General features: G+C 42.3%; 4 protein-coding genes across 6 annotated transcripts; 2 read left to right on the plus strand and 2 right to left on the minus strand.

Annotated features, from left to right (window-relative positions):
- Window positions 1-160: 160 nt before the first annotated feature.
- On the plus strand, window positions 161-4,236 carry LOC129580690 (E3 ubiquitin-protein ligase ZNF598-like). Of its 3 annotated transcripts, none has more exons than XM_055471338.1 (10): window positions 161-233; window positions 394-534; window positions 669-937; window positions 1,044-1,310; window positions 1,533-1,747; window positions 1,811-2,384; window positions 2,444-3,074; window positions 3,138-3,200; window positions 3,259-3,315; window positions 3,695-4,236. In XM_055471338.1, the coding sequence occupies exons 3-10, from the start codon at window positions 686-688 to the stop codon at window positions 4,117-4,119; spliced, it is 2,484 nt and encodes an 827-aa protein (XP_055327313.1). In that variant the 5' UTR covers window positions 161-233; window positions 394-534; window positions 669-685; the 3' UTR covers window positions 4,120-4,236. The 3 variants fall into 3 exon arrangements, with proteins under 3 accessions (XP_055327313.1, XP_055327311.1, XP_055327312.1); XM_055471336.1 differs by having other exon boundaries at window positions 187-325; XM_055471337.1 differs by having other exon boundaries at window positions 187-534.
- On the minus strand, window positions 4,186-13,218 carry LOC129580746 (inhibitor of Bruton tyrosine kinase-like). The gene is given in 17 exon segments (XM_055471405.1): window positions 4,186-4,531; window positions 4,643-4,735; window positions 4,819-4,969; window positions 5,054-5,217; window positions 5,277-5,577; window positions 5,891-6,089; window positions 6,190-6,310; window positions 6,423-6,515; window positions 6,575-6,645; window positions 7,309-7,327; window positions 7,864-9,216; window positions 9,324-10,218; window positions 10,220-10,298; window positions 10,635-11,437; window positions 11,439-11,490; window positions 11,705-12,251; window positions 12,571-13,218. Coding segments are annotated over 17 exon segments (5,475 nt in total). The 5' UTR covers window positions 12,953-13,218; the 3' UTR covers window positions 4,186-4,379.
- Window positions 13,219-13,411: 193 nt separating this feature from the next.
- Window positions 13,412-21,909, plus strand: LOC129580696 (mitogen-activated protein kinase-binding protein 1-like). Its single transcript, XM_055471348.1, has 18 exons — window positions 13,412-13,962; window positions 14,033-14,124; window positions 14,419-14,539; window positions 15,412-15,504; window positions 15,573-15,689; window positions 15,922-16,011; window positions 16,098-16,286; window positions 16,580-16,933; window positions 16,999-17,215; window positions 17,501-17,612; window positions 17,697-17,788; window positions 17,855-18,437; window positions 18,671-19,425; window positions 19,614-20,033; window positions 20,414-20,494; window positions 20,569-20,703; window positions 20,790-21,208; window positions 21,333-21,909. Exons 1-18 carry the CDS (start codon window positions 13,867-13,869, stop codon window positions 21,549-21,551), a joined length of 4,185 nt encoding a protein of 1,394 aa, XP_055327323.1. The 5' UTR covers window positions 13,412-13,866; the 3' UTR covers window positions 21,552-21,909.
- Window positions 21,817-23,060, minus strand: LOC129580699 (thioredoxin domain-containing protein 9-like). The gene is made up of 2 exons (XM_055471350.1): window positions 22,707-23,060; window positions 21,817-22,489 (listed from the first exon to the last, which is right to left on the minus strand). The coding sequence occupies exons 1-2, from the start codon at window positions 22,872-22,874 to the stop codon at window positions 21,998-22,000; spliced, it is 660 nt and encodes a 219-aa protein (XP_055327325.1). The 5' UTR covers window positions 22,875-23,060; the 3' UTR covers window positions 21,817-21,997.
- Between the last annotated feature and the right edge of the window lie 75 nt (window positions 23,061-23,135).

Raw genomic sequence — 23,135 nt, forward strand, 5'->3', positions numbered from 1 at the left:
TATCGGCCAAGCGCAGACTTTTCCTCGAAAACTTTATCAGAATGAACGGTGCACCGGAAGTAGGCGTGATACATCCATCTTAACCAATCATTGATATGGACCGTAAAGTGCCGCCCGCCTCATGTTAATCATATCCGCACCGTATTCAGCGATGTCGTCATCGCCAGATGCAAGGGTCTACGACCACGAGTAGGAACCCAATCTCCAAATCATTTCTAAAGCGTTTTAAAACTGTGAGAAGAACGTTTGCGGTTCTTTTTTAGGTTTACACAATTGCATTCGAATATAAAACATAGTTACATAATTTTATCTCGTTTCCTTTAAGGTGTGAGAGCGATTTCTCTGGTCATGACCGTGTGCTGTAATCCTGCCACTGAACCCTATTTTTTGTAGGAAGCTGGATGCAGCGTGGGAAACACTTTGTAACAAATAGATAAAGTGACTACGTTGGATTCTACTTCTACGAGACGTGCTGTTGTGGAGCAAAAGCGTTCCTAGTTTGTGCCTGATTCCTGATTTATTCCTGTTTTTATTGTGAGCTAAGGAGCAAACGAGTCGCAAGTGCTGCAAACATAATTGATAACCTTATGGGTTTCTTCGATTTATTGACGGTGTAGCTTTTCGAGTGGCTTAGAAAACACAAACTATTGATATCGTTGTTTCTTTAGGATTTGCTCTTTTTGCGATGGACTACCACAATAACTCTGGCTCTTACGAAGGACGCCCCCAACATAATCGTCTCCAGCCTCGTAATCGTTCCCGTCCTTCGGAGGGCGGTGAACGCGGCAAGAATACATGCCCGATCTGTTTTAGTGACTTGACGGATATCATCGCCCTGCAGCCCTGTAGTCACGTTCTGTGTTTTGAGTGCGCCGTACGCAACCGTGTCCTGTGTAACAAGAAAGAATGCCCCGTTTGTCGAGCAGCTTGTGCTGAGGTTCGTGGTAGTTATTTAACGATAAGTGTTCCCGTGACTTGTATATTTAATCAAAAATAAGTATTATAAATCAAAAACGAAATCCGAACCCGACAGTTTTTTTCAGGTTGTTTTAGCTGGCCATCGACCATCCGACGTTAACGAAAGCGATCGTTTTGAAAGCATCCTCAGTGTTGCCCGCAGGCAGGGTAAATCGGATCCGTACTATGGATTTTTATTTGAAAATATTGGTATTGAGCGCGCCTATCGGAAGATGCTGACACATGCCTGCCGTTTCTGTGATCGCCCTTTTGAAGAATTTGACCAGCTTGTGAAGCATGTTCGAGACCGGCACGACCATCACTACTGCAACGTTTGCGTGCGCCAGCTGATGGTAATGCTGGTTTTATGTAAATTCTTCTGGGCTTTCGTGTCCATCGTCAAATGTAATCGTTGTTTTTCTTTTGATATTTAAGCAATTTTCTACAAAAGCTGCATAGATAAAAATTTACCAAGTACGATGACTTGAAAATTTTCATTTAGTATATATTGAGTCTTGATATCAAGTAGCCAATACTTCCTAATTTTGAACGATGTTTCCCTCTGTGTGAATTAGTTATTTACATGGGAACACAAATTATACATGTATGATGAGCTGCTCCGCCATTTGGAAGAAGGTGACCCGACGGACAAAACTATCCCTCCTCATCCGCAGTGCCAGCTGTGTTCTTTCCGTGCTTTCGATAAGGATGAGTTGTATCGACACTCTAAACAGCGCCATCATTTATGCTGGATTTGTGAAATGGACTCAAATAAAGTGTTATTTTTTAAGTAAGGTATTATATTCATAGTGCGACAGATATCGGTGTTTTTTAAATTAAAGCATTTTCACAGGGATTTTTACGATTTATTTGAACACATGGTCGACCACCATCATGTTTGCAAAATCTGTTCCAAACCCGACGAAGCGCAGGTCAAATCATTTTCGACGAAGGAAGCACTGGAAATTCATACAGCCGCTGACCATGGCGGAGGGTTGGATCCGCGGATGTTCTTTAACTTTGAGCATCACCCGCGAGCGGAACGCGGCGCAAGAGGCGAGCGACGGCGACGTGAACAGGAACAAGAAGTGGAAAATCGTCCCGTTACCCCACCACCACCGCCGAACTTTAACATGGAACCGGCCCATTTTCCAGCGCTAGGCCTGGATGCTGTCGGCAGTGGCGGGGGAGATGTCTCAGTAGCCCCAAAGGAAGAGACAAAAAAGTCCGGGCCGTCGGTGCAGTCAGGGGAGAGCGTTCGACCGGTTCCTAAGTATGGAGCACCGAAGCTAACGGAAGGGGATTTCCCAGTTTTGAGTGGACACGGGCCAGCGCCTTCGAAAATCCCGGCAGGTCCATCTTGGGCCAGTAACGCTAAAGTTACCGCGGTGCCGAAAAGCGGTTCTTCGTCGTCAGCAAAACTACCGGTAACCACACAGGTAAACAGCAGCTTCTGCACAGCCGCGTGCAACAGTTTTATTTTCAGAAAAAGTCAGTGCCCCTTGCTCGACCCAATTTCACCGACGACAGCTTCCCGGAACTGGATACTCCTGCCCCGATCGCTACCAAAAAGTTAAATCAGGAATGGGTTTCTGTTCCTGTCAAGTCAAAAGGTCAACCCAAGGAGCCGAAAACTACCCAGGCAAAGCCAGCCGCTTCCCGTTGGGACTTACCGGAAGAGCCGACCAGCCCGCCCTCCAACCGAAAAACTATTGAATCACCGCTTTCTTACGCCCGACCTAACGGCATCAACACCGATGCAGTTTCCAAGCCGACCGTTGTGCGAAATCTTTATTATACGGATAGTAAAGGCGCTCAAAATCTTGGAGCGGACGCATTTCCAACACTGTCGGCCCCCGCCAAAAACGTTCTTCCTGGCATGTTTGGTGGCACACCGAAAAAGAAATCCGAAGCCAAAGCAAAGATTGGTAAAGTTGCCGTAGTTGAAAAAAATGTTAATCCAATCAATCCCAGCGGAAATTCAAAAAAGTCAGAAGAGGAACAAATTGCTGAAAGCTTGTTCAAGTCCGCACGGTCATTTTCTCGAGGATCATCAGAGAATGGCGTGGAAACAGAAGAAGATGCCATAGTGCCGTCACCGGTAGCTGCCATTATTCGTACGTTTTTTTGCGTGATACAGAGTAACTCCTTAAAATTTGACTACATGAAATTTTTCCCAGATCATGCTCCGTACAAAATGAAAAAAGATGATTTTCCAACCTTGGAAGGCAAAGCACCGAAACGTACGCTTGGAGCAACCTGCAGCTATTTCAGTATGGGTTATATACTTTTGTTTTACAGAAAAGGTCCATGTGCCAGACGATATCGCCATGCCTGATCGTGTTCGAAAACAAAAGGGTAAGCGGTTGAATTAAAAATTAATGCGCTCGTTTGTCAGAACTCAGAAGTTATTATGTTCTTGCTTTAAATGAAGATGGGTTCCCTTTGGGTTTTTGTGGAGGCATGGAATATGCATGTACAGCAAGTTTAACTTTTCTTTTTTTTAACTGATTAGAGCATGAATAATATTGTGCACTTTGCTTGTAAAGAACTTCTTGATGTCAATTTTTGACCCGTTGTTTTTTGCAAAGTCATAATTCCGATTTTGTCGGTGCCGTTAACTTTGACTGTGAATTTTATACACGAATTCTTTTTCTGCCAATTCATTAGCGGTATCTTGTAGACTGTTTCTTATTCTGGAGCCTGGTGTCAGTCGAGGAATGTTTTTATTTTTTAGAAGTGAAAACGCAGTGGGGAAACACGATGGTCCAGTATGAAACCGTTTACACATTTGTTCCACCATCTAATGCCAGGGAACGTACTGACGCTTTGCGTGCTAAAGTCGAGCCCGTGGAAGTTAAGGGAAAAAGTAAAACGCTGGATGATTTCCAGCATGAGCTTATAGCTGAGCAACTAAGTCCATTAGAATTTTGGATGGAATGCCAGCGGATTCTAGGAAAGAAATTTCCTCAACTAATGCCGGAAGTGCTAGCTCTGCTACCCAATTTGTCTTTGCAAGAGGAGATTTACGAAGTGGCTAAGGTGCCGATATATGGCAACCAACAAGTGGTCAAAGCGCTTGCTCTGTGCAAAGTTTGCAGACAGGTTGTTAAAACTGTCGAAAAGGATGAGCATGAGAAAGTGCACAAAGGAGCACATTAAATTGTTGGAGGTGGGCGATTTTTTTCGAAGTGCTTTCTGTTTAATTTTTTCGTGTTTATTGGACTTAATTTTCGCCCGAGGTGTGAGCAATAAAAAGGAAATTACATCGTATTTTTACACCGCAATACACAATACAGTATTTCATATCGCAGTACACATGTGGTTTTATTATCACTTTGAGGAAAGCATTAAATAGTGGTAGTGCAAATGGTATGGCATCGTTTACATAGAAAGCAAACGCATAGTACAAAAAACCATGCTTAATAGATAGGAAAAGTTTTATCGATTTCGCGATGCCAGCTATATAAACCACCTTTTATGTCTTTGATATCCATGGATAGACCATTCAGAATCTTCCGTAAAAGATGTACAGCAATCTGAGAATCATTTCCCCGCCGACATAGCGCAACTACTACAACACAAAAATAAATCATCGTGTCAACATCTCAGTTGTCAAGTTAATTCCAGAGAGTAAAACATCATCTGACGTCATAGTGAACATGGAAACATCACAAAGGCATACCACGGGAAGTTTGGGAATCCCCTTTTCTCGATAGAATCTGCTCTCGAATTTCATCAGATCTATTAAGATCCATAAGCTTTTCCATCGGAATATCTGATGAAATAACAGCGTCAGCATTACAATAAGTGATGTTAAATCCTAACAACAAATCAAATTTTGAACTAATTTGAACCCACTTAAGCAATCACGAAAGCCGCAGATCTCCAGTTCAACAGGAAGTCGTACATCTATCAACAAATGATCTTTTCCGATCTGCAGCATATCGTTATACTGGACCACACTAATTCGGTCAACATCAGTCAGTGTTTGATCAGCCGGTATTTCTGGCTGCAACGCAAAAATCCATAATTGATGCTACGAAGAATTCAGCCTTTTTTGCGACGATAAAACAGTTACAAATTCCTTGCGCACCTGACGCATCAAACAGGTATTAGGTCCGAGAAGTTCTTCGTTTAGTGATATTATGGAAGGATTTTCTCCACAAACCGGACAGCTAGGATTTCGGCTGCGCAGTTTAATGCGATAGAAAGTCCCAGTCAGGGCGTCAAAATGCAGCTGCACACCACCGAAGGAAACTAACATAAGTTCAGGCACATTACAAAAAATTAATAATTTAACACCATCTCAAACAAACCATCCATTCCACTTGCTAATTTGACGGCTTCTAGTGCTTGCAGTGCTCCCATTATGCCCGGCACTAAAAGGTGACCGATCAACAGGTGGAAACCAAAAACAAGTTGCTGCGCAGCACTCCTACTCGACTGATATAAACCATTACTACAATTAAGGCATCCATCATGGGCACTGTGTGCTACAAGCTTTTTCGTACCCGGCCCCATTACTCCATTATCGTCGCAACTTTGGGTCTGCAAACGATGTGGATCCGGAAATAAACATCTTCGGCATAAACTTCCTTTCCAGTTATAAACGCTTAACTGCAAAATGCTTATTCATAACTGATAAAATATTTTTTGTAACTGGAAAAATGTTTTTAATCCGCTTAGCAAATCAATTTTTTTAGTAAAATGATTGTAGACAGCCGAGCATGTAGGAAGTGCAACAAATCTGTAACTTATTAATAGCGGTGACAATTGTTTAGCAACATGCTACGAGTACTTAAACAATCACTAATCTCTGGGCGAAAAACGCGGCATAACTTATCTCATAACAAATTTTAAAAAGTAATTTATAACATTTCAAGATTGTGCAATTTTAATTTTCAAAGCATAAAATAATTCTGCCACATACCTGTCCATCAAACTTCAGTGCACTGGCAGAAACCAACGGTTTCCCAGCCAAAACACAGGCATCATTCAGCAGATATCGCGCGTACACATTGTCGGTGCAGTCCAAAACAACATCGTGAGTTTTCACAAATTCTTCCACATTTGTTGTGGTGAGAAGGGTACAGTGAGCCACTGGCTTGCACGCCGCTAGCGGGTTCAGACTTCAACCAGATTTGATTACGGTATTCTGACTTGCCCCATGGATGCAGGGCAATTATTTACTGTGCGCATAAAAGGGATAAAACCGACGAATTTTCTTACTTGTTGCAGCGCTCGGCTAAGACTTCTGCCTTGAATCTCCCAATGTCCTTCGTAGAATACATAATTTGACGATGGAGATTACTGCACTCGATTCGATCATGATCCACGATCGTTATTTTACCTGGAAATGTGATACAGAATCTGACAACCAATCTCGCAACATTCTCATGCAAAGACGCCACTACAACACAAACAACACGAATTTCCAATTTCGGAACGCGAACACGAATTACCTGCTCCGCTTCCAGCCAAATGGATAGCGGCAGTACACCCCAAGCCACCGGCTCCAACCACGAGGAACGAAGTGTTTTTTAACTGCACTTGTCCTGCAATCCACACAGATGCAAGAGGAAACTGCTATGAAAAATGTAGCACTGGTACGCACCTTTGAGAGCGAACTCAGGAAGGACTAACTGACGAGAATACTGCGACACTTCATCACTGGTCAGATTGCCCCTATACGTGAATAAATCCATTTTCATTTATAACGAATACCCCATTACAACCATCATAAGTCACAAAACATGAAATATCCACTGTCACGCAAAAAGAGAAAACAATAAAGTTATATGTTAACGATATGTAACGACTAACGGAGTCAAATACGCTGATGAACCGCGCGCGAGTTCTGTTTTGGTTCGGAGATTTTACAGTATGTAACTGACACCCGGTCCGGCCCGGATGCCGGCATCGTCAATTTCGCAATACGATGTACAATTTCTATTGTGCCTGTAAATAATTATTACGATGAGTAAGACTGTAATAAAGGTACACTGAACCGTTTATATAAATACTATAATTACATTAGCTTTACTACCTAATTATTATAATAGTATCATTAAGTAAAAATAAGCAAAAAAATGTAGACGCCGGTACACTAGTGTACCAGCGCTTGCACGTTTTGTTGAATCTGTGGCTATTGCCCATAAAGAATTACTTATAAAATAAAATTGTAGTTAAAGCTTAACAGTACAACTTGAAAAACCCTAATGGTAAGTTTCATTGTTTCAATATTGATATTTAATCTGAAAAGTAATAGAAAGGCAACAATAATTGTCTTGCATGGCATCATCATCATGCAAATGACATGCATGTCATTTCTAATTGTCAGTCTCTCACGAAATGTCCTTGATCAGCACTGAAAAATTGTGGAGCATTTAGCACGCAATGCTAAACCCATTTTGTTAAGTAGATAAATGTGAAAATCTTCGGTATAATTCCGTAGTACGTACATCTTTGATAACCTTTATGTTTTATTTATGAATGCGGTGACTGTTTTGTAATAACCGAAGCACATCAACGGAATGTTATAAGTGCAGTACCAAAGGACATTTTATTCCTTTTTCACTTCCTTCTGACAATATGGCAGCTTTCGTACACGCCTCACACTGGCTGAACATACACTTACTTAACCTTTTATATGCAATTTTTTTCCAAAAAAATTAAGTATCACAAGATGAACCAACCGTACTCCCCAGAAGTCAGATCAGGAGAGAACAACATCACCGATTCACCATAAGACCGTTATCATACAGTCAAAACACAATAGAACATCGAACTCTGACCTATATAAGTTACCGTAAACTAGAACTCTTTCAGCAAAACGCACTGTATTGTAAAAACATATTCCAAATCCCACTGTCTGCAAAATACTTTTTGGTAAGCGGTATCAACGGAATGCTCGAGCTGACCAGCTAGCTGGAGCCTCTTTCGGAGCAACACAGAAAACTTCGATACACTCTTCCGGGTTCTCCCTTGCACCGTAAAACTCTAACAACTCTTCCACAGCTCGTTCTTCAATCTGGATGATATGCATTGGCCGCGAGCGAGATCGCTGCAACTGGGCTTGTTGTTCCTGTTCGTCTCGTAAAATCTGTTGAAAGCTATCCACTGGACTGGAAACCGGCTCCGGTACAGCGGACGGTGAGCCCCACTGGGGTGATGCCTTAACAACTGGAACAAACTTTGCGGTCAGCTTCATATGCTTCTCCTGCACGCTGTTTACAGATCTTCGTGCAGGCGTTGAAGGTTTGGAAGTCGATGGCTGTGCTTCCACTGTGATCGCATTTTCTTCTTTCATCATAATATCACTTAGCAGTGTTCCGGATGACTGAGGCTTATTCCAAGGATTACCGGTACGCTTGGGTGGAGCACCTTCTGCTGAGGAAGGCTTCACTGGAGGAGTGACAACTGCCTGGGCTTCCTCGAAAGACAGCTTTTGACCTACAAATCGCTTTCTGTGAGGATTTTTAGCGCCATGGACAATCACTGACTGCGTTTTCTTCGCTTGCATAACACTTTCGCGTCGCTGCTCTTCGAAGATCGACGAAAGGCTACTTCGAGGGCCAGAACTGCCGCTTTGGACATTCTTATGAGCTTTGACAGCCAATGGAGAGGATGATGCTGCAGGTGGGAAGTATTCTTCTTCATCGTCCATACAGTCGACTTCTGGCACCAATTTGCTTGTAGACGGTTTGGATATTTCTGGCGGTGTGTCATGCAGTGTTAGCATGGACGAGTCATCAAATCCAAATGGTTTTGTTGAGCTTTGGGGAACGAAACTATCCACGCCGCCAGAACTGGCAATCTTAGGATCTTTCAATCTCCTTATTTTAGATTTTAAATCGACAGATGACACAACATGCCATGCTTCGCTTTCGGCATGAAGTTTTTGGTGGGAGCTGCAGGACTGGATCGGATTTTCGGTTTTCGAAGCCCGAGACACGTCGACAATATTACCAACTGTTTTATCAAGTGAATCAGAAATATTCCCTTCTTGGTTATATCTTTTTGTGTGCTTTTTAGATTTGGTTTTCGACGAATGTGGTTCCGTCAAAGAGTCGGGTTCAGTATCAACCGGATATTCCATCGGTTCGGTTAAATCAACAACGGCGGAATCGATTTCGGGAAAAGTATAAGGCGGAATGATACGCTCATCAAATACTTCATACCGTTCTTTATAGATGCTTGTTAACATCTTTAGAGATGTGACGTCCAGTGTCTCCAGTTGTCTTGATTCCAACAGATCTGCCAAAAAAGTACACATTTTTGGGATAGAATAAAATCCTAACCACGAATAATTTCACAAAATTGTGAGCACCAATACAAAAAATAATAATTACAACGACAATTACCTGGCAGCATCCACGACATTTGCTTCATACACTGCTCTTTCAAAGCCGCAGAATTGTGCATATTAGAAATCCTGTACAAATTCGCGACCTGGTCGCTATTAAAGGATGGCTTAAAATATTTCACGGCTTCTGTTCGCATTTTGTCCTCTACAAGAAAATCAGCCAAGCGTAAGAGATTCATACAGTCGTCCCAATTCCATAAAGGCGACGATATGCGTCCCGTATAAATGAATTCCAAAAAGCTCAGCCCTATCTTCTGATTGCATGGTAAAACCGGTGCGCGCTCTTTCATAGAATCCTTCCATCGATTTCCTTCCAACAAACATGAAAAATACAGCACGCGACTAACAAGCAACCACCGGTGACAGTTAAGAAGAGCACCATCTTCATCGCAGAAAATTTGCATATCCGGTTCAATATCCCATAAATTTTTGCCCCTAGCATAACAATTTTCTTGAATCTGGGGCCATTCTTTCATGTAGTAAGCGTTATCTAGATCAATTCGCAACTGGTCCAGTGAAGTGATTCCGCTCACATCCAACACCGTTGGAGTAGTCCGATCAGGATTCGGTTGGGGACTAACATTCAGTAAATGCTTTCGAAACCAACGACTGCCGGTTATAAGCGTCAAACGTTCCATCTCAAAGATGAATTCGTTGAAAATGATATGCACATCAGGCTTTACTGAATTCTCCTGACGAAAATTTCGCGATTCGCCTACCCAGAAATCATCAAACCATTGGGTAATGCAGGGCTGAAAATGGTACGGAGGCAGGGTTTGAATGACAGCAAAATTCCGGCCACCAGGCTCCGAGAAAACTTTTAATGCACGATGCAACCGTGGCACACGTTCGGGCATGCCAGTAGGTAATCAACTCTGACTTTCCGGACGATTTTTTGCGCTCAGGATGCGAGAGCTTCACTTTGTAACATTCTCCATACTGCGTGCATAACATTAGTGTGTCAGCGGAAACACTGAAAACAAAAAAATTAACAATCCAGTTAACGGAATTTATTGTGACCCATCACCTCTCAACTAAGTGTGCACTGTGCAGCAACCCTACACGTGCCCTTTATATACGTAGATATGGGGTTAAAAGAATAATTTTATTTACGTGTCAAGTAAAAAAAGAACGCATACAATAAACTGAATACAACCACATTCACAGTATTCTGAAGGGTGCCAACAAACGAGTTTTAATACGCTCAAAGGATGTATTGTATCTGTACATTGTGCCTTAAACATAAAAAAAGAACGACAAAACACAGCTATACAGCGAAAACCTGTGGGAATAACGTGTACAACCGTACCTGATGTGATAAATGGCTTCCATATCCCTGGGAAGTCCTTCCAGAGCAACCGGGAGCCATGATCCCTTTCCAGAATCCAGGTATAGTAGTGGCACATCCGAAACTAGTGCAACAATGACCAAACTGCGACGTAACGATGCTTCTTTTCCTGGTAATTCCAAATTACCCCCAAATACACAAAGTTCCGTTAACCGGCAGAACTGGTCAGGCCTTACTCCAAACAGGCGAGGCAATTTGGCTAATCGTTTAACTTCATACTCATGGAGAAGGATAATATCAAATTGTGCTCCGCAGACCAGCACGGCCGCATCGCTGCATCGTACAAACCGGGCAGGCATAAGAGATTTTATTTCCGTAATTTCACGGAACAGCACGGATATCAATTCCGCAGGTAATTCCGGCTTAACAAGGCTAGCACCCACAGTTGCAATTTTTTGAGACTTTCCGCTTCTGTCCGGCCTTGATCCTAACTGACCGCCATTGTAACCGCAAGCGTACAGCGAATCCTTCGTCCACACCATGGTATGACAGCGTTCCGCGGCTACTCCAATATACTTAACTTCCACTATAGACCCGCCCTGGCGCCTAAACTGGCCGTGGATCAAATTCGGGAGAGTAGAAATTTCGGTTGGAATCAAAACTGTAGCCGGCGTGCCGCTAATTCCCAACTGAAAATACTCATTAGATCCACATGCATATACCGCCCCTTGCGAGGTGAGGAAAACGCTATGATTCAAGCCAGCAGCAATGGCGATAAATTTCGTTCGAGGATGATTTGGAACAGAAATTCGTGTAGGATGGAGATAGGGTTGTCTCCATTGCCAACCCTAAGCGACCACCACGACCGTGTCCGCACCTAAAAAAAGGCGTCTTACGCTTATAAATAAATCAAACAATCGCACACTAAACTAGAAAATCTACAATCTATTCGGTATACTCGGTTCACTAACAAAAATGGAAAATATGTTTTAGCAAAAACTTTAGCGAAACACACACACACACACACATTGCCCCTTAAAAAAATAATTTGCCCAGTTTAAAAAAAATGCTTCCGGAAAGTTTTTGCTTACGCGAAAACAGTCCCATCTGGCGTCAGGAATAAAGTATGGAACTTCCGCAACACAATATCAATGACCGGAAGCGGTATAGCTTCCCGGATTCTGTATTCTGCTAGCTCCCGCGGAACGATCGTGTGCAGCGTGGATTTGGGATTTTTAAGAAGCTGATGTTCCTCTTGCGCAGGAATCTGCAGATGCATTTCTCCCCTGGCAATACTCCGCAAGGCTTCCAGACTAGAATTACCGCAGTTCGTGCAGGCAATACCCGACTGCACGCTCTGACAGGCCACCATGCATCGACCACTGGGAAAAGGAGCACGGATGCGGTCCGGAACGTTTCGTTCATGGTCATCCCCGAAGCCCAGTGTAAAATTCATATTACTTCCCCAGGAATAGAATGCCACCGGAAAGCAATCCTTCGGCTCTTCATACGACCGATTAATCACCTGCATCACATCGCCCATATCGAACAGTAACAACTGAGCAGCGGTATAGCCATCGTGGTCACGCAAATTCAAATCCACACCATTTGCAGCAAGGAGTGCAGCAGATTCGATCTCTAAAAATGAACGCTCAATCTTAACATAGCATGATGGACAAAAATCGTTTATGCTTTCATTTTTCGACAAAAAACTTACACTTACACTTTTGTTACACAACTTACACATTTGATAATCGATACATTTGATAAGCATACAACACCTGATTTTATTAACAGTACACTGTATACAGAGATAAAGGCTCCAATAAAAATGTTTCCCTGTCTGCAGTTCAAATTGTTTTCTTGTAGTACTGTATAATTTTATGTATTTTATTTAGCTGTAGGTATTTTGAGTACAAAACTGCAAATTAAGGACTTCGTTGCAACTTGCAGTCACCTCCGTGAAAGACAGCTCGATGCAGTGGACTCCAACCAGACTCATTATCCAATTCGTTGATTCCTGCCTTGTTTCCATCAGTACGACTGCCTTCCACAACGCCTCGCTGGCGCAGAAATAGCGATATTATATCATTTTTTCCGAGACTGGCGGCCAGATGGAGCCCGGACTGACCATAAGAATCTCTGACTCTGAAGGGTCTTCGTGTGGAGCAAATGCAAGTGAACCATCGAAGTAGATCTGAGCAATTTTTAGCGCGACTGACACAGCGCACCAGGGAGTTCTTGTGGCTCTGAGAATTACAGGAAACAGTGCAATCATGATCAGGCAGCTGGGATTTACACGGAGTTCCACCAGCAGGATTTCCATAATTGGCGTGCATGGTGGCTGAGACCAGATTTCGCTGCAAAAGCGCTGCGCCACTGTCCACGTCTGCAAACAACGAAATTAAAATATTGCTAAACAGACTGTGTGGGCCGCTGAAAAGACAAGAAGATAACTCCGACACTGCAACAAAATAAACACCACAACCACAGCAAGATCCTTTAATAAAAGAATATACTTCGCCTAATTCTCAAACCGAAAATGTGGCAGCTGTTTTGCTGTTACTTTTGCATATACCTCTCTTTACTATGAAAGGATGAAACAATTGTAAAAGGCCAACAAAATATGTATGATGAAATATTTCGAAACGCAGTCGCAGGCATCGGAAACTTGGAGATTCTGTGCTTTTGGATTGGTGCGCCTGCATCACGTGGTATGCATTGAAAGCTCCGCCCGCGAATTTTAACATTCGCGGCTGCCTGAAAAGTTAAAAACAACTTGTTTGCAGCACCGCAGCTTTTTAATTCAACACAGCTGGAGACCTGTTATCCGCTTTCTACTCCGTAGTGTTGTTGGCGTGTTCACTTTGAAGTACGGTCACATACCAACCACTGAGCCGTTTTCATAAAATTTACTTTTTGTATTCGTTTAAAATGATATTTTGACGGTTTTTGCTTCTTCAATCAAGGCGGCATGGTTATTTTTATAAGCTGGTATACCTCTTCCAGCACTCTGCAGATTTAGTGGACTTACGATTTAAAATCATGGTTTGATCCGTTTTGTACATTTGGAAAGAATATTATTGGGTTTAATATTTGGTGACCGATCCAAACGTCAGATCTTGATTGATACTGTACTGCTCATAATGTGATCATGGAGCATTGCGGGGCTTTAAAGTTTAAGAGCTCACTGTGATCAGCTTCAAGGTCTCGGATAACCAGCTACTTGTGCTGATGTTGCTGAGCTGAGAAAATGGCTGATCGTAGCGTTCAGTCTGCGGTAATAAAATCTGTGAAAACGAATTCGCTTAATCGGCGGATGACAAAACTGCAGTCGTTTTCCCAAAGGGTAAAATCCACAAATGCTTTTTGTAATTTTTACCGTTTACAGTATCAGCCTACTTTCTAACCGCGTTTAGGTCCAGTTGGATACAGTTTTGGGTCTGACAGTAACTTCAAACGCTGGCCTTGCTGTACACCCCACCACTGGGATAATTGCCTACACTGCTGGGTAAAGTATTTTTTGTCGGGGGATATTTCTAGTACAGTATAGCTTGCCGTGTAAATAAATATAACTATCACTTAAAATTGTTTCTGATTATAGTATTGTTATCCCTCGCCGGATTCCGGCTAACATAATATCATCTTATAATTTTTTTAATACACTGTTATAAATTCCAAATATACTCGTAAAGACCAGTGTCTCGTACATTTTGAAAGTAATTTGAGGTAATAGGTGCGATCAGCGATATTACCAAAATTTAACGCTATGAATTATTTAATCAGGAACTGCTTTTTGTTTCAGCTGCTCCGTGGTTCTGCTTGATCCTGTGTCTGATACGCAGCAGCATTTAATTGTTCCGAACAAGAGAACTTTGAGTGCCGTAACATTCAACAAGGACGGACGATATTTAGCTAGCGGAGAGGTATGAGCAATTACTTCTTAATTTGTTTGCGTTTTCATTGCTGCCATTACTTAGGGCCGCAAGCGTCATATTGTTTTACAAATATGATTTGCGACAATTCGTTTTGCGTAGCCTTTTTGCCTGCATTGAAGTTATTCGAAAATGCGGGAATTGAAGTATAAGCTGTATATCAATAATTATCATTAGTGACATTGATAATTTCGAAATTTTTTATTGAGTGCTCTTGGTAAACTTAATGGTTACTTACAATTTTTCAATCTTCAGTATAGTTTCGGGATTTTCTATTAATTTTAAGATAAAAAAACTCACCGTGGTGATAATTTGAATACTTCAAGTATGCACAATTACAGAATACTGGTACTGTAATTATATGTGGTTCATACACCGGTCATAAATCACTTTAATAGCAAAGGAATACTATTAAAGTGTCCTCATCGGACATTTATAACGATGATTATCTTCAGCGAGCAGAAAGAATTATACAAAACATCCTACTGAATAATTGCCGCGAGGTTGATTGCGGAAAAGCGATTTGACATTGTGTCGGACATTTGACGAGTATGTATTTAAACGAGCGATTTCATCGGCGATAATAGAGTGGATTATCGTCTGAAGGTGTACAAGTGTGATTACAAGCCCAATATTTTGATTAAAATACTGATGAGAAGATAGTGGTGCAGTTTGTTCGCTTTAGCCTAATAACAAGAAAGAACGCAAGGTTAACTCGTACAAGTACATAATGTAATTTCGGATTGACGGTAGAAGGCGTTTTTACGGTACATCGAAATGCATAAACGACCATGAACGGGTTAGAATAACAATTTATTAAGCTTAGAATCATCTAATTGTTTCTTTTATTCTGTTTGTTCTAGTGCGGACAAACCCCTTGCCTGCGCATCTGGGACACAAAAGAGTCGACTCAGATTTGTGAACTGACGGGTCACAAGAATGGCATTACTCTTGCTGTAAATATTTTTCATGCTTTATTACTCGCTTATGTCAGGAAGTACTTGTTGATTGTCTATGTTTTTAGGCATTTTCACCTGATTCACAGTTTTTAATCTCTGTCGGCACTCATCACGACAACCTTGTGATTGTTTGGGACTGGCGCAATAATCGAAAAGCGGCCACAAATAAAGTGACATGGGAGGTAAGGCGGCAACGGTTCGGACGCTCGATCATTACTGCATTTTTACGCATAATTGAAAAACGTAAACATCCACAATCAATCAATCATTTTTGGGATAAAAAGAATTTCCTATCGGTAGATAAATTTATAAATTATGCATCTTAATAATTGAGAATCTGAGATTTCATTTTGCTTTTTGTTTCCCTTGTTGTTTTTCGATGTCAGTATGGCGGTGATTTTGCATGTTTGACAGGTAAAAGGGATAGCGTTCTCGGAAGACGGCTCATTTTTTGTGACCGTTGGAAACCGTCATGTAAAATACTGGTATTTGGAATTAGAAAAGGTGAATGGGAATAATGGACATCAAAGTTATATATTATGCATGCGCACGAGTTATGTTTTAATTTATGACCGAAATTGTTCCGTTAGAACGCCCGAGCGGATATTGTGCCGCTGATCGGCCGTTCTGCCGTGTTGGGCGAATACAAAGATGAATGTTTCTTGGATGTTGTGTGCGGGAAAGGAATCTGTGCCGAATACACATACGCGGTTACACAATCGGGACATGTTTGCCAGTTTAACAGTCGAAGATCTCTGGAAAAACTGATGCCACTGAAGGTTGGCAATTAACAAACATTTCAGAATTTGAAATATGTCAAGCGGTAAAAAACGGTAATGACTAATAATATTGACCATAAGAATTATTATTAATATTGAATTTTTATTTTGAACATCATGGGTCAAAAGCTATGGGTGTAAAGCTATTCTGTTGTATCTAGTTTTGTGTGGTGAAGACAGCCGGAACACATAAAATTATCTATTAGTAATCCACATTTTGACCTGTGTTTGATATTCAAGGGTTTCTCAGCAGTGTTTTGCTTTATTTGCCAACTTTATTTGCGTGTCTATAGAATTCCGCCGGAACTTGTTTGAGCGCTGGTGAGACCGGTATTGTTGTTGGCTGTGCTGCGGGCATGGTCCGAGTTTTCGATCCTACCATGCTGACCCTAACGAAAATGCTTCCGCTACCTCACCACTTGGGTTTGGACGTTACAAAATTTACGAAAGCCGACCAACTGAGCCGGAGAAACACAGACGGAATTACCTATCCTGAATGCGTAGCGATTGCTTTTGATGAGTTACACGACCGCGTTATCGTCATATTTAATGACCACAGCCTCTATGTGTGGGATATTCATGATCCGGATCGAACGTCAAAATTGTGCTCTCATCTGTACCATAGCCGCTGTGTATGGGGTGTCGATGTGAGTGGTAATAAAATATTGAGCGATTTCAGTTTTAGAAATTTAATGGTCTTTTTTTCTTGCAGGTGTATGCACCGACCCATTTAAGAAAGTCGAAGCCATTATTGCCTTTAGGTTCTTTCCTGTCGTGCTCCAGTGATGATACAATTCGCATGTGGAATATAAATGCCACCAGACTGACCACGGATTCCACACCAACAAATGTATTTTGTACCTATACACAAAAAATTCTGTACAATGACCCGACACTTCAGTACATTTGCAACAAAGAGATCAATCCAGGTGAGAAAACGAGCAGTGAATTTCATTCTGATATTGGCTTGATTTTCTGTTTAAACTTAATTTTCGATGGAAAATATTCAGTTCCTTTTACCTTTCTAATTTCAGTAAATGCATTAAGTGAATGATATGAAGGAATGTATTATTGTGTACTACTTTATTAAATGGATTTCTTTTTATAAATAAATTTTTTTGTTATGGTTATGCGAACATTTCGTGACTACGAAATTGTTTTGAAGGTGTACAACACTCGTATAAGTTCTGTGTAAATCAGTTTGAATTTGGTAGGGGGTGTTGATCCTTTGGATGTGCACGCGGACAGCAAATACGGTATCCGTTGTGTGAGGATTGATCCGTATGGCGAACAGATTGCTTGTGGTGATCGCATGGGGCACATTCAGTAAGTTTTCTTGAAGTAGTTACAGATAACGGTTAGATAGCCGACCGCTAAGAGCGCCTTAAATGTACTATTATTGTATTGCAGCATTTATGAGCTGAATTCCATGAAGGAGACCTATAAAATTGAGGCACATGATTCCGAAGTGTTATGTCTGGAGTACAGTAAACCAGATTCAGGTGAGCGTTATCAATTGGATAAACTCATTTAAGTGCATCTAATAGTAAACATTGCTGATGCGGCAGGTTATGAGCTGCTGGCATCCGCTTCACGAGATAGACTGATCCAGGTCTTCGACGTGAAAAATGATTACGATTGTTTACAAACGTTGGATGATCATTCGTCGAGTATTACGGCACTACGTTTTGCCACACTAAACGGTGCCCGGCAATTTGGCTTGATCAGCTGTGGAGTCGATAAAGCGGTGATTTTACGTACCGTTCAGTACAGCCCGGAAGGCGGACCAAAACTGATCCTGAACGATCAAATACTGTCCAAAGGCGGGATCGTGTATGATATGGATATTGATCCTACGTCGCAGAGTATTATTACTGCAAACCAGGACCGGCAGTTACGAGTGTACAGTATTAAGAGCCGCAAATTGGAGAAAACCATTAAAGGCTCGGCTAGCGATGAAGGAGCGCTGATTAAACTGGATCTGCATGATTCGGGAAGGTTTATTGCCACCAGCTGCAGTGACAAAAATCTAGCTATTATCGACATGGTTGGTGGGGACTGTTGGGCGGCTTTTTCCGGGCATTCGGAGATCGTAACTGGATTGAAGTTTAACAAGGAAGAATCAACATTGATATCAGTTTCCGGCGACGGGTGCGTTTTTGTTCAAGACTTGCAATAAAATAAAAGCCGCGAGAGTCCGTTTTTAGCTTGAATTGCAATATATTTGTACTCGCATTCTGTTAAATTCAAGATATAAAAGCAACCATACTAAATTTATTCCGGTCAGAGCACGCAGTGCACGTATTTAAAGGACCGACAAAATTGAATTACAATTGACTTAAACACTGATATCACTGATCACTGAGACGATGGCGATATTGTAGGTGCATTTTTGTATGGAAAGTAGCGGCGGATCAAAACGTTTCCAGTCCGAAAACTCCACTATCTGAATTGGACCGATCAATGCCCTTAAGCCCAATGAACAGTGTGACGAGCTTTTCCGAGCTTAGTATAAACGGCAGTGATGCTGTGGATGAAGAACTTGAAGATATTTTCCATAATACGCCTATGGAGAACTCTTTACCAGGCTGGGCAAAGAATGCAGAGGGGAAAGTACTAAATTCGCCCAGTCAGGATTCGAGTGTGCCACGCGTCCGTGGGCGATGGGCTGATGAAATGGACCACATTTTCTTACAAGATGATCTTGTGGGCGAATCCGCCGATTCAGAAATGCACTCTTCACCAAAGCGGGTTTCTCCTTTTGGAGCCGATCGATCTTTGGTCAGTCCATTGCGGAGTGAACGCAGTTTTGCGAGTTCGTCTAGTGAATCGGTGAAAAGTATGGAAAGACTGAAAAAAGGTCAGAGCATGTTTATACCGTTTGAACAAGAGCCATTGCCACAGTCAACCAACGGTGTTCCGGGTGCGAAACGCTCCGGACGGCTGAGTGCCCCCTGGGCTGCTCATGAAGATGCCGGCCAACGGTCTGCAGTAAAAGCACAACCGTCGCAACCGTCCATCATGGGATTTTTGGGTGAGCCACGGAAGGCTGTCAGGGATGAATTGGACGATGAAGAAATTCCTCGTCGACCGATAGCTTCACCTTTGATCTTTAAGGGCCCTAATGATCTGGTTGCTGGTAAGTTATCGTGGTATTATGTTTAATCCGTGATTTATTAATACAAGATCACGTTTGTATTCGAAAAATCTTTCTTGGCGTATCCACAGGAAATTCGAATGCTCAGCCATGACGCGCAGTATTTTGTATTAGAACTACAAGATCAATGATAGTTACTTCATATTGATCATCTCTTGGTGTTGCTGTAGGTTCTCCAACTGTTCCGGAATCTGTGCGCGATGATTCGGGAAGCAACTCCACTGCCTCTATCTCAAGCCCTATGAATTCCCGGCCCCATACCCCTTCTGAAGTGGCTAATAAGTTTTTGAATCTGAATGCATCCGGTATTGACAAAATTCTCAAGAGTCGCTTACCTCATCGCCAGAGTGGTGTCGGCAAGCATCAATTAGCAGGGCCACTTACACCTGTCATCGGCGATGTGGTTGCATCACCGGCTCCTGCCTCTGTGGTAACCGTTGCTTTGAAACCGACGCCGCCTATATCTCCATCCAAGAAATTGATCCAGAATGCCAAACTTTCGGCCAACCGGCAAAAATTTAAATCGACGCAAAACTTATCAACACCACTGCAGAGCAGCAGTATTATTGAAGATGACCGTAATAGTCAAGGTACTCAGACTTCTCCTAGATTGTTGCCTATTGCTGGCGCTGCGTTGTCTTCTGCTGCTGCGCGATTACGTACTAGACCATCACAGCTTAGCATAAATGCACCGCTTCGTGGAGTCCCTTTGGGAATTGTACAACCATATCTGAGGCAACCGTCTCCGATGCTTGAAATTTCCTCTTTCTCTCGCGGTGGGTGGTGGCTTGCGGGGTGTGGGTTCTGTCTTGCGTGCACGCTTTCTCTTAAAATGCATGTGAGGCTACGGTAACTGCTGAATGTTTTACTACTATGACCACAGTTACGCGCTGCACTGCCGAATGTTTCGGAAAATACTTTTATGTTTTGCTGGAGAAAACACGTTTTTCATTTTTTACCCAACATTTAGGTACTGAACCCGCACAGGACATTCGACGGGCTACGTCAATGACCAGTCTTGCAGGAAGTGATTTCAAAGATCGCAACGGATGTAAGAATTTTTTTGTTGTGTTACGGTTCCGTTAGCAGAAATTGTAATAATTTTAATTTTTTAATTTTATGCAGTGGACGGCTATAACAGTTTGCTTGAGCGGGCCAAAGCTCGTTTGGCTCAAACAAAGCCGAAAACGGAAGATCATTCCAGTCCGCCTTTAACTGTACCGCAAAGGTCACGGTTAACATCACTTGATAATTCATTAGGTGAGCGCATTGTATATTCTTATTTGTTCTTATGGTCCGTGCAGTTTATGTCAAACGCTCTGCAAAACGTCATGTTACCTTGACAGACGGTTCGAATTCTCCTGACGGTGCGGGGCATCGGGAGAGCCGGGACCGGCGTCCTGTTGGAGGTCGTCTTTCTCTGGGCACTTTAAGAAGTCGTAGTAGCGAACGAAAAGCTCTGTCAACTCCGACCACAAATACTGCAAAAGATGAGGATACGAATTCAGTCTCCGCCATTAAACAGAGGTTGGAGCGGCGGGCACGAGAAAGCAGTACTTCGCGGACCAGTGTGACTGCTAGTGAAGACAACGTAGGAGAGTCGCCTACTGCTAAAGCCATTGCCCTTATAAAAGCTGGAATTGGTTTGACCGATAAGCCACTGGAAATTAACGGGAATGGGTTGGGTGTATCTTTCGAGCAGTGCCGACAACAGTGCAGTGATCTCGCTGATGTTACGAACAGTATTGTTGAAAGTATTACAAGTGTAAGTTGCGCTGTTTTGCTGGTTGAGTTAAAATTATGTGACTCGGTTAGGAAGTTATTCATTGGAGTTAGACGCTTTAAATTGGGAAGCGATCTAATGTTAACCGTGGTGTGATTGTTTTTAGGTATTACATGGCTCGCCTTCAGATCTAAAGACCGCTGAATTGATCAGCGCGTACTGTGATACGCTCTCAGAAACGAGAATCAAATTCGACAACGTTGCAAAATTGTTGAAGAATTGGGACGTTGTCAGGAAAGACGTTGCGGTATCGGATTATCCGGAAGAAAATTCTAGAGCGACTGTGCTGAAACTTCAGGGACGTGTCAAAAAATTTGTGGAATAAGTATCTTTTTATTGTGTACAGAAATGCTATTAAGTACCCCTTCAGTTTTGAAGATTTTCATTGTTTCTTCCATAGTGCATTCTAAGGTACGAGAGATGCCGGTTCTCGTTGCAAAACTCAGAAGCCGGTTGTTTTAGAAATTGCCATGATTTGCAATAAGTGCCAAAAGTTTTATTTGTTTTTTGTGGTATTATTGTGCCAAGATGGTTTTGGTGCCTGCCAGTCGTTGATGTGAGTTACTAGAATCTTATCGGTGTCTAAATTCCGATTTTTTTATTTGAAAAATGTATAGGAATAACCATGCCGTACAATGTACAGTGTACATGGGGGCAAATAAATGAGACGCTTCACTCGTCAACTCGAACCAAACGCAACTGACCAGTGAGAATGTGCCAGTAATTAAACCAACGATAAAAAAATATGATAATTAAAAATTACTCAAAAGATCAATCGCTATCAGAATCTGCAGAATCATTGGCCTTCGACCGGAGATTCTGAGTTCTGCCGAGAGTGGACGCAGAAGCAGGTGCCTTCGTCTTCGTAGGTGGAATGGACAAATCTCCGCTGAAATTAATTACTTTTCCATGCGCCAGACGCCATTCCAATTGTGCCGTAGCGAAATCGTCGCGCCCCCCAACATCGTCAAATCCCACAATATAATCGACCACTTTATCGTCAAGGACAAGAGCGATGGTAGGGATAACTACAATACGCAGCCGTTCGGCCAGGAAATGACAGCGTTCCACGTTGATCTTCACGAAACGTGTCTCCAAATGATCTCTAGCCAGCAGCTCCAAATGTTGATCGACAATCTGACAGCGCTGTGTGGTAGGTCGATAGAAGTGGCACACTAAATTTTTGCTTTTTTTGCATGCTTGGAAGAAGTCCTTCTCGTCGCCGAGCTCGGAAAACACTCCATGACCGTTCGATCTCCACTCCTACAAACCCACAATTAATATGATTTTCCATTGCGGTTTACTGTTACGGACAGACATGGGGTAGTTTAAAAGTCGCATTTCGTAGTTCACTTACTTACAAACATTCAAAATAAACTGGAAAATGCCGGACTCCATGCGGCAAACTAATGTAAGCGAGCTACTGTGATATAAGTGTATGTGGATTCATGAAGTACTTCGCAACTGGCGAGACCATTACCTGCTTCTTCAGAGCTTCGTTCTTCATGGCTTGCAGTCTGCGTTCGCGAAGAGCTTCAAGATCGTCTTCATTTGATGCCAATTCATCAAGCCGTTTGATCTCGCTGTCCAGTTGGGCTTCCACAATCTTGCCAGCTTGCAGTAACTGCTGCTCCAGAATTTTCTCCATAGCTATTCCTAAGAACGAAATAAAAGCTATGATCTATTAATTATTAATTTAACATTCACCAAATAAATTAGAAAATGCTGAATTTCAAAAAGCAAACTGTAAACAGTCCTGGTAAAACTGCAAAAGCGATGAATATACTCGCACCAAACAAATGAACGAATTTTTGGAGAATGCCATGACTATGCTGTATGCGTACTATGTGCACTTTGGCACAGATGACAGAAAATCTTAGCGTAGGGGCTGTTTGTGTACGCTTACGGT

Source organism: Paramacrobiotus metropolitanus, unplaced genomic scaffold (assembly GCF_019649055.1).
Source record: "Paramacrobiotus metropolitanus isolate TYO unplaced genomic scaffold, Prichtersi_v1.0 Parri_scaffold0000004, whole genome shotgun sequence".
In the NCBI taxonomy this organism is placed as follows: domain Eukaryota; kingdom Metazoa; phylum Tardigrada; class Eutardigrada; order Parachela; family Macrobiotidae; genus Paramacrobiotus; species Paramacrobiotus metropolitanus.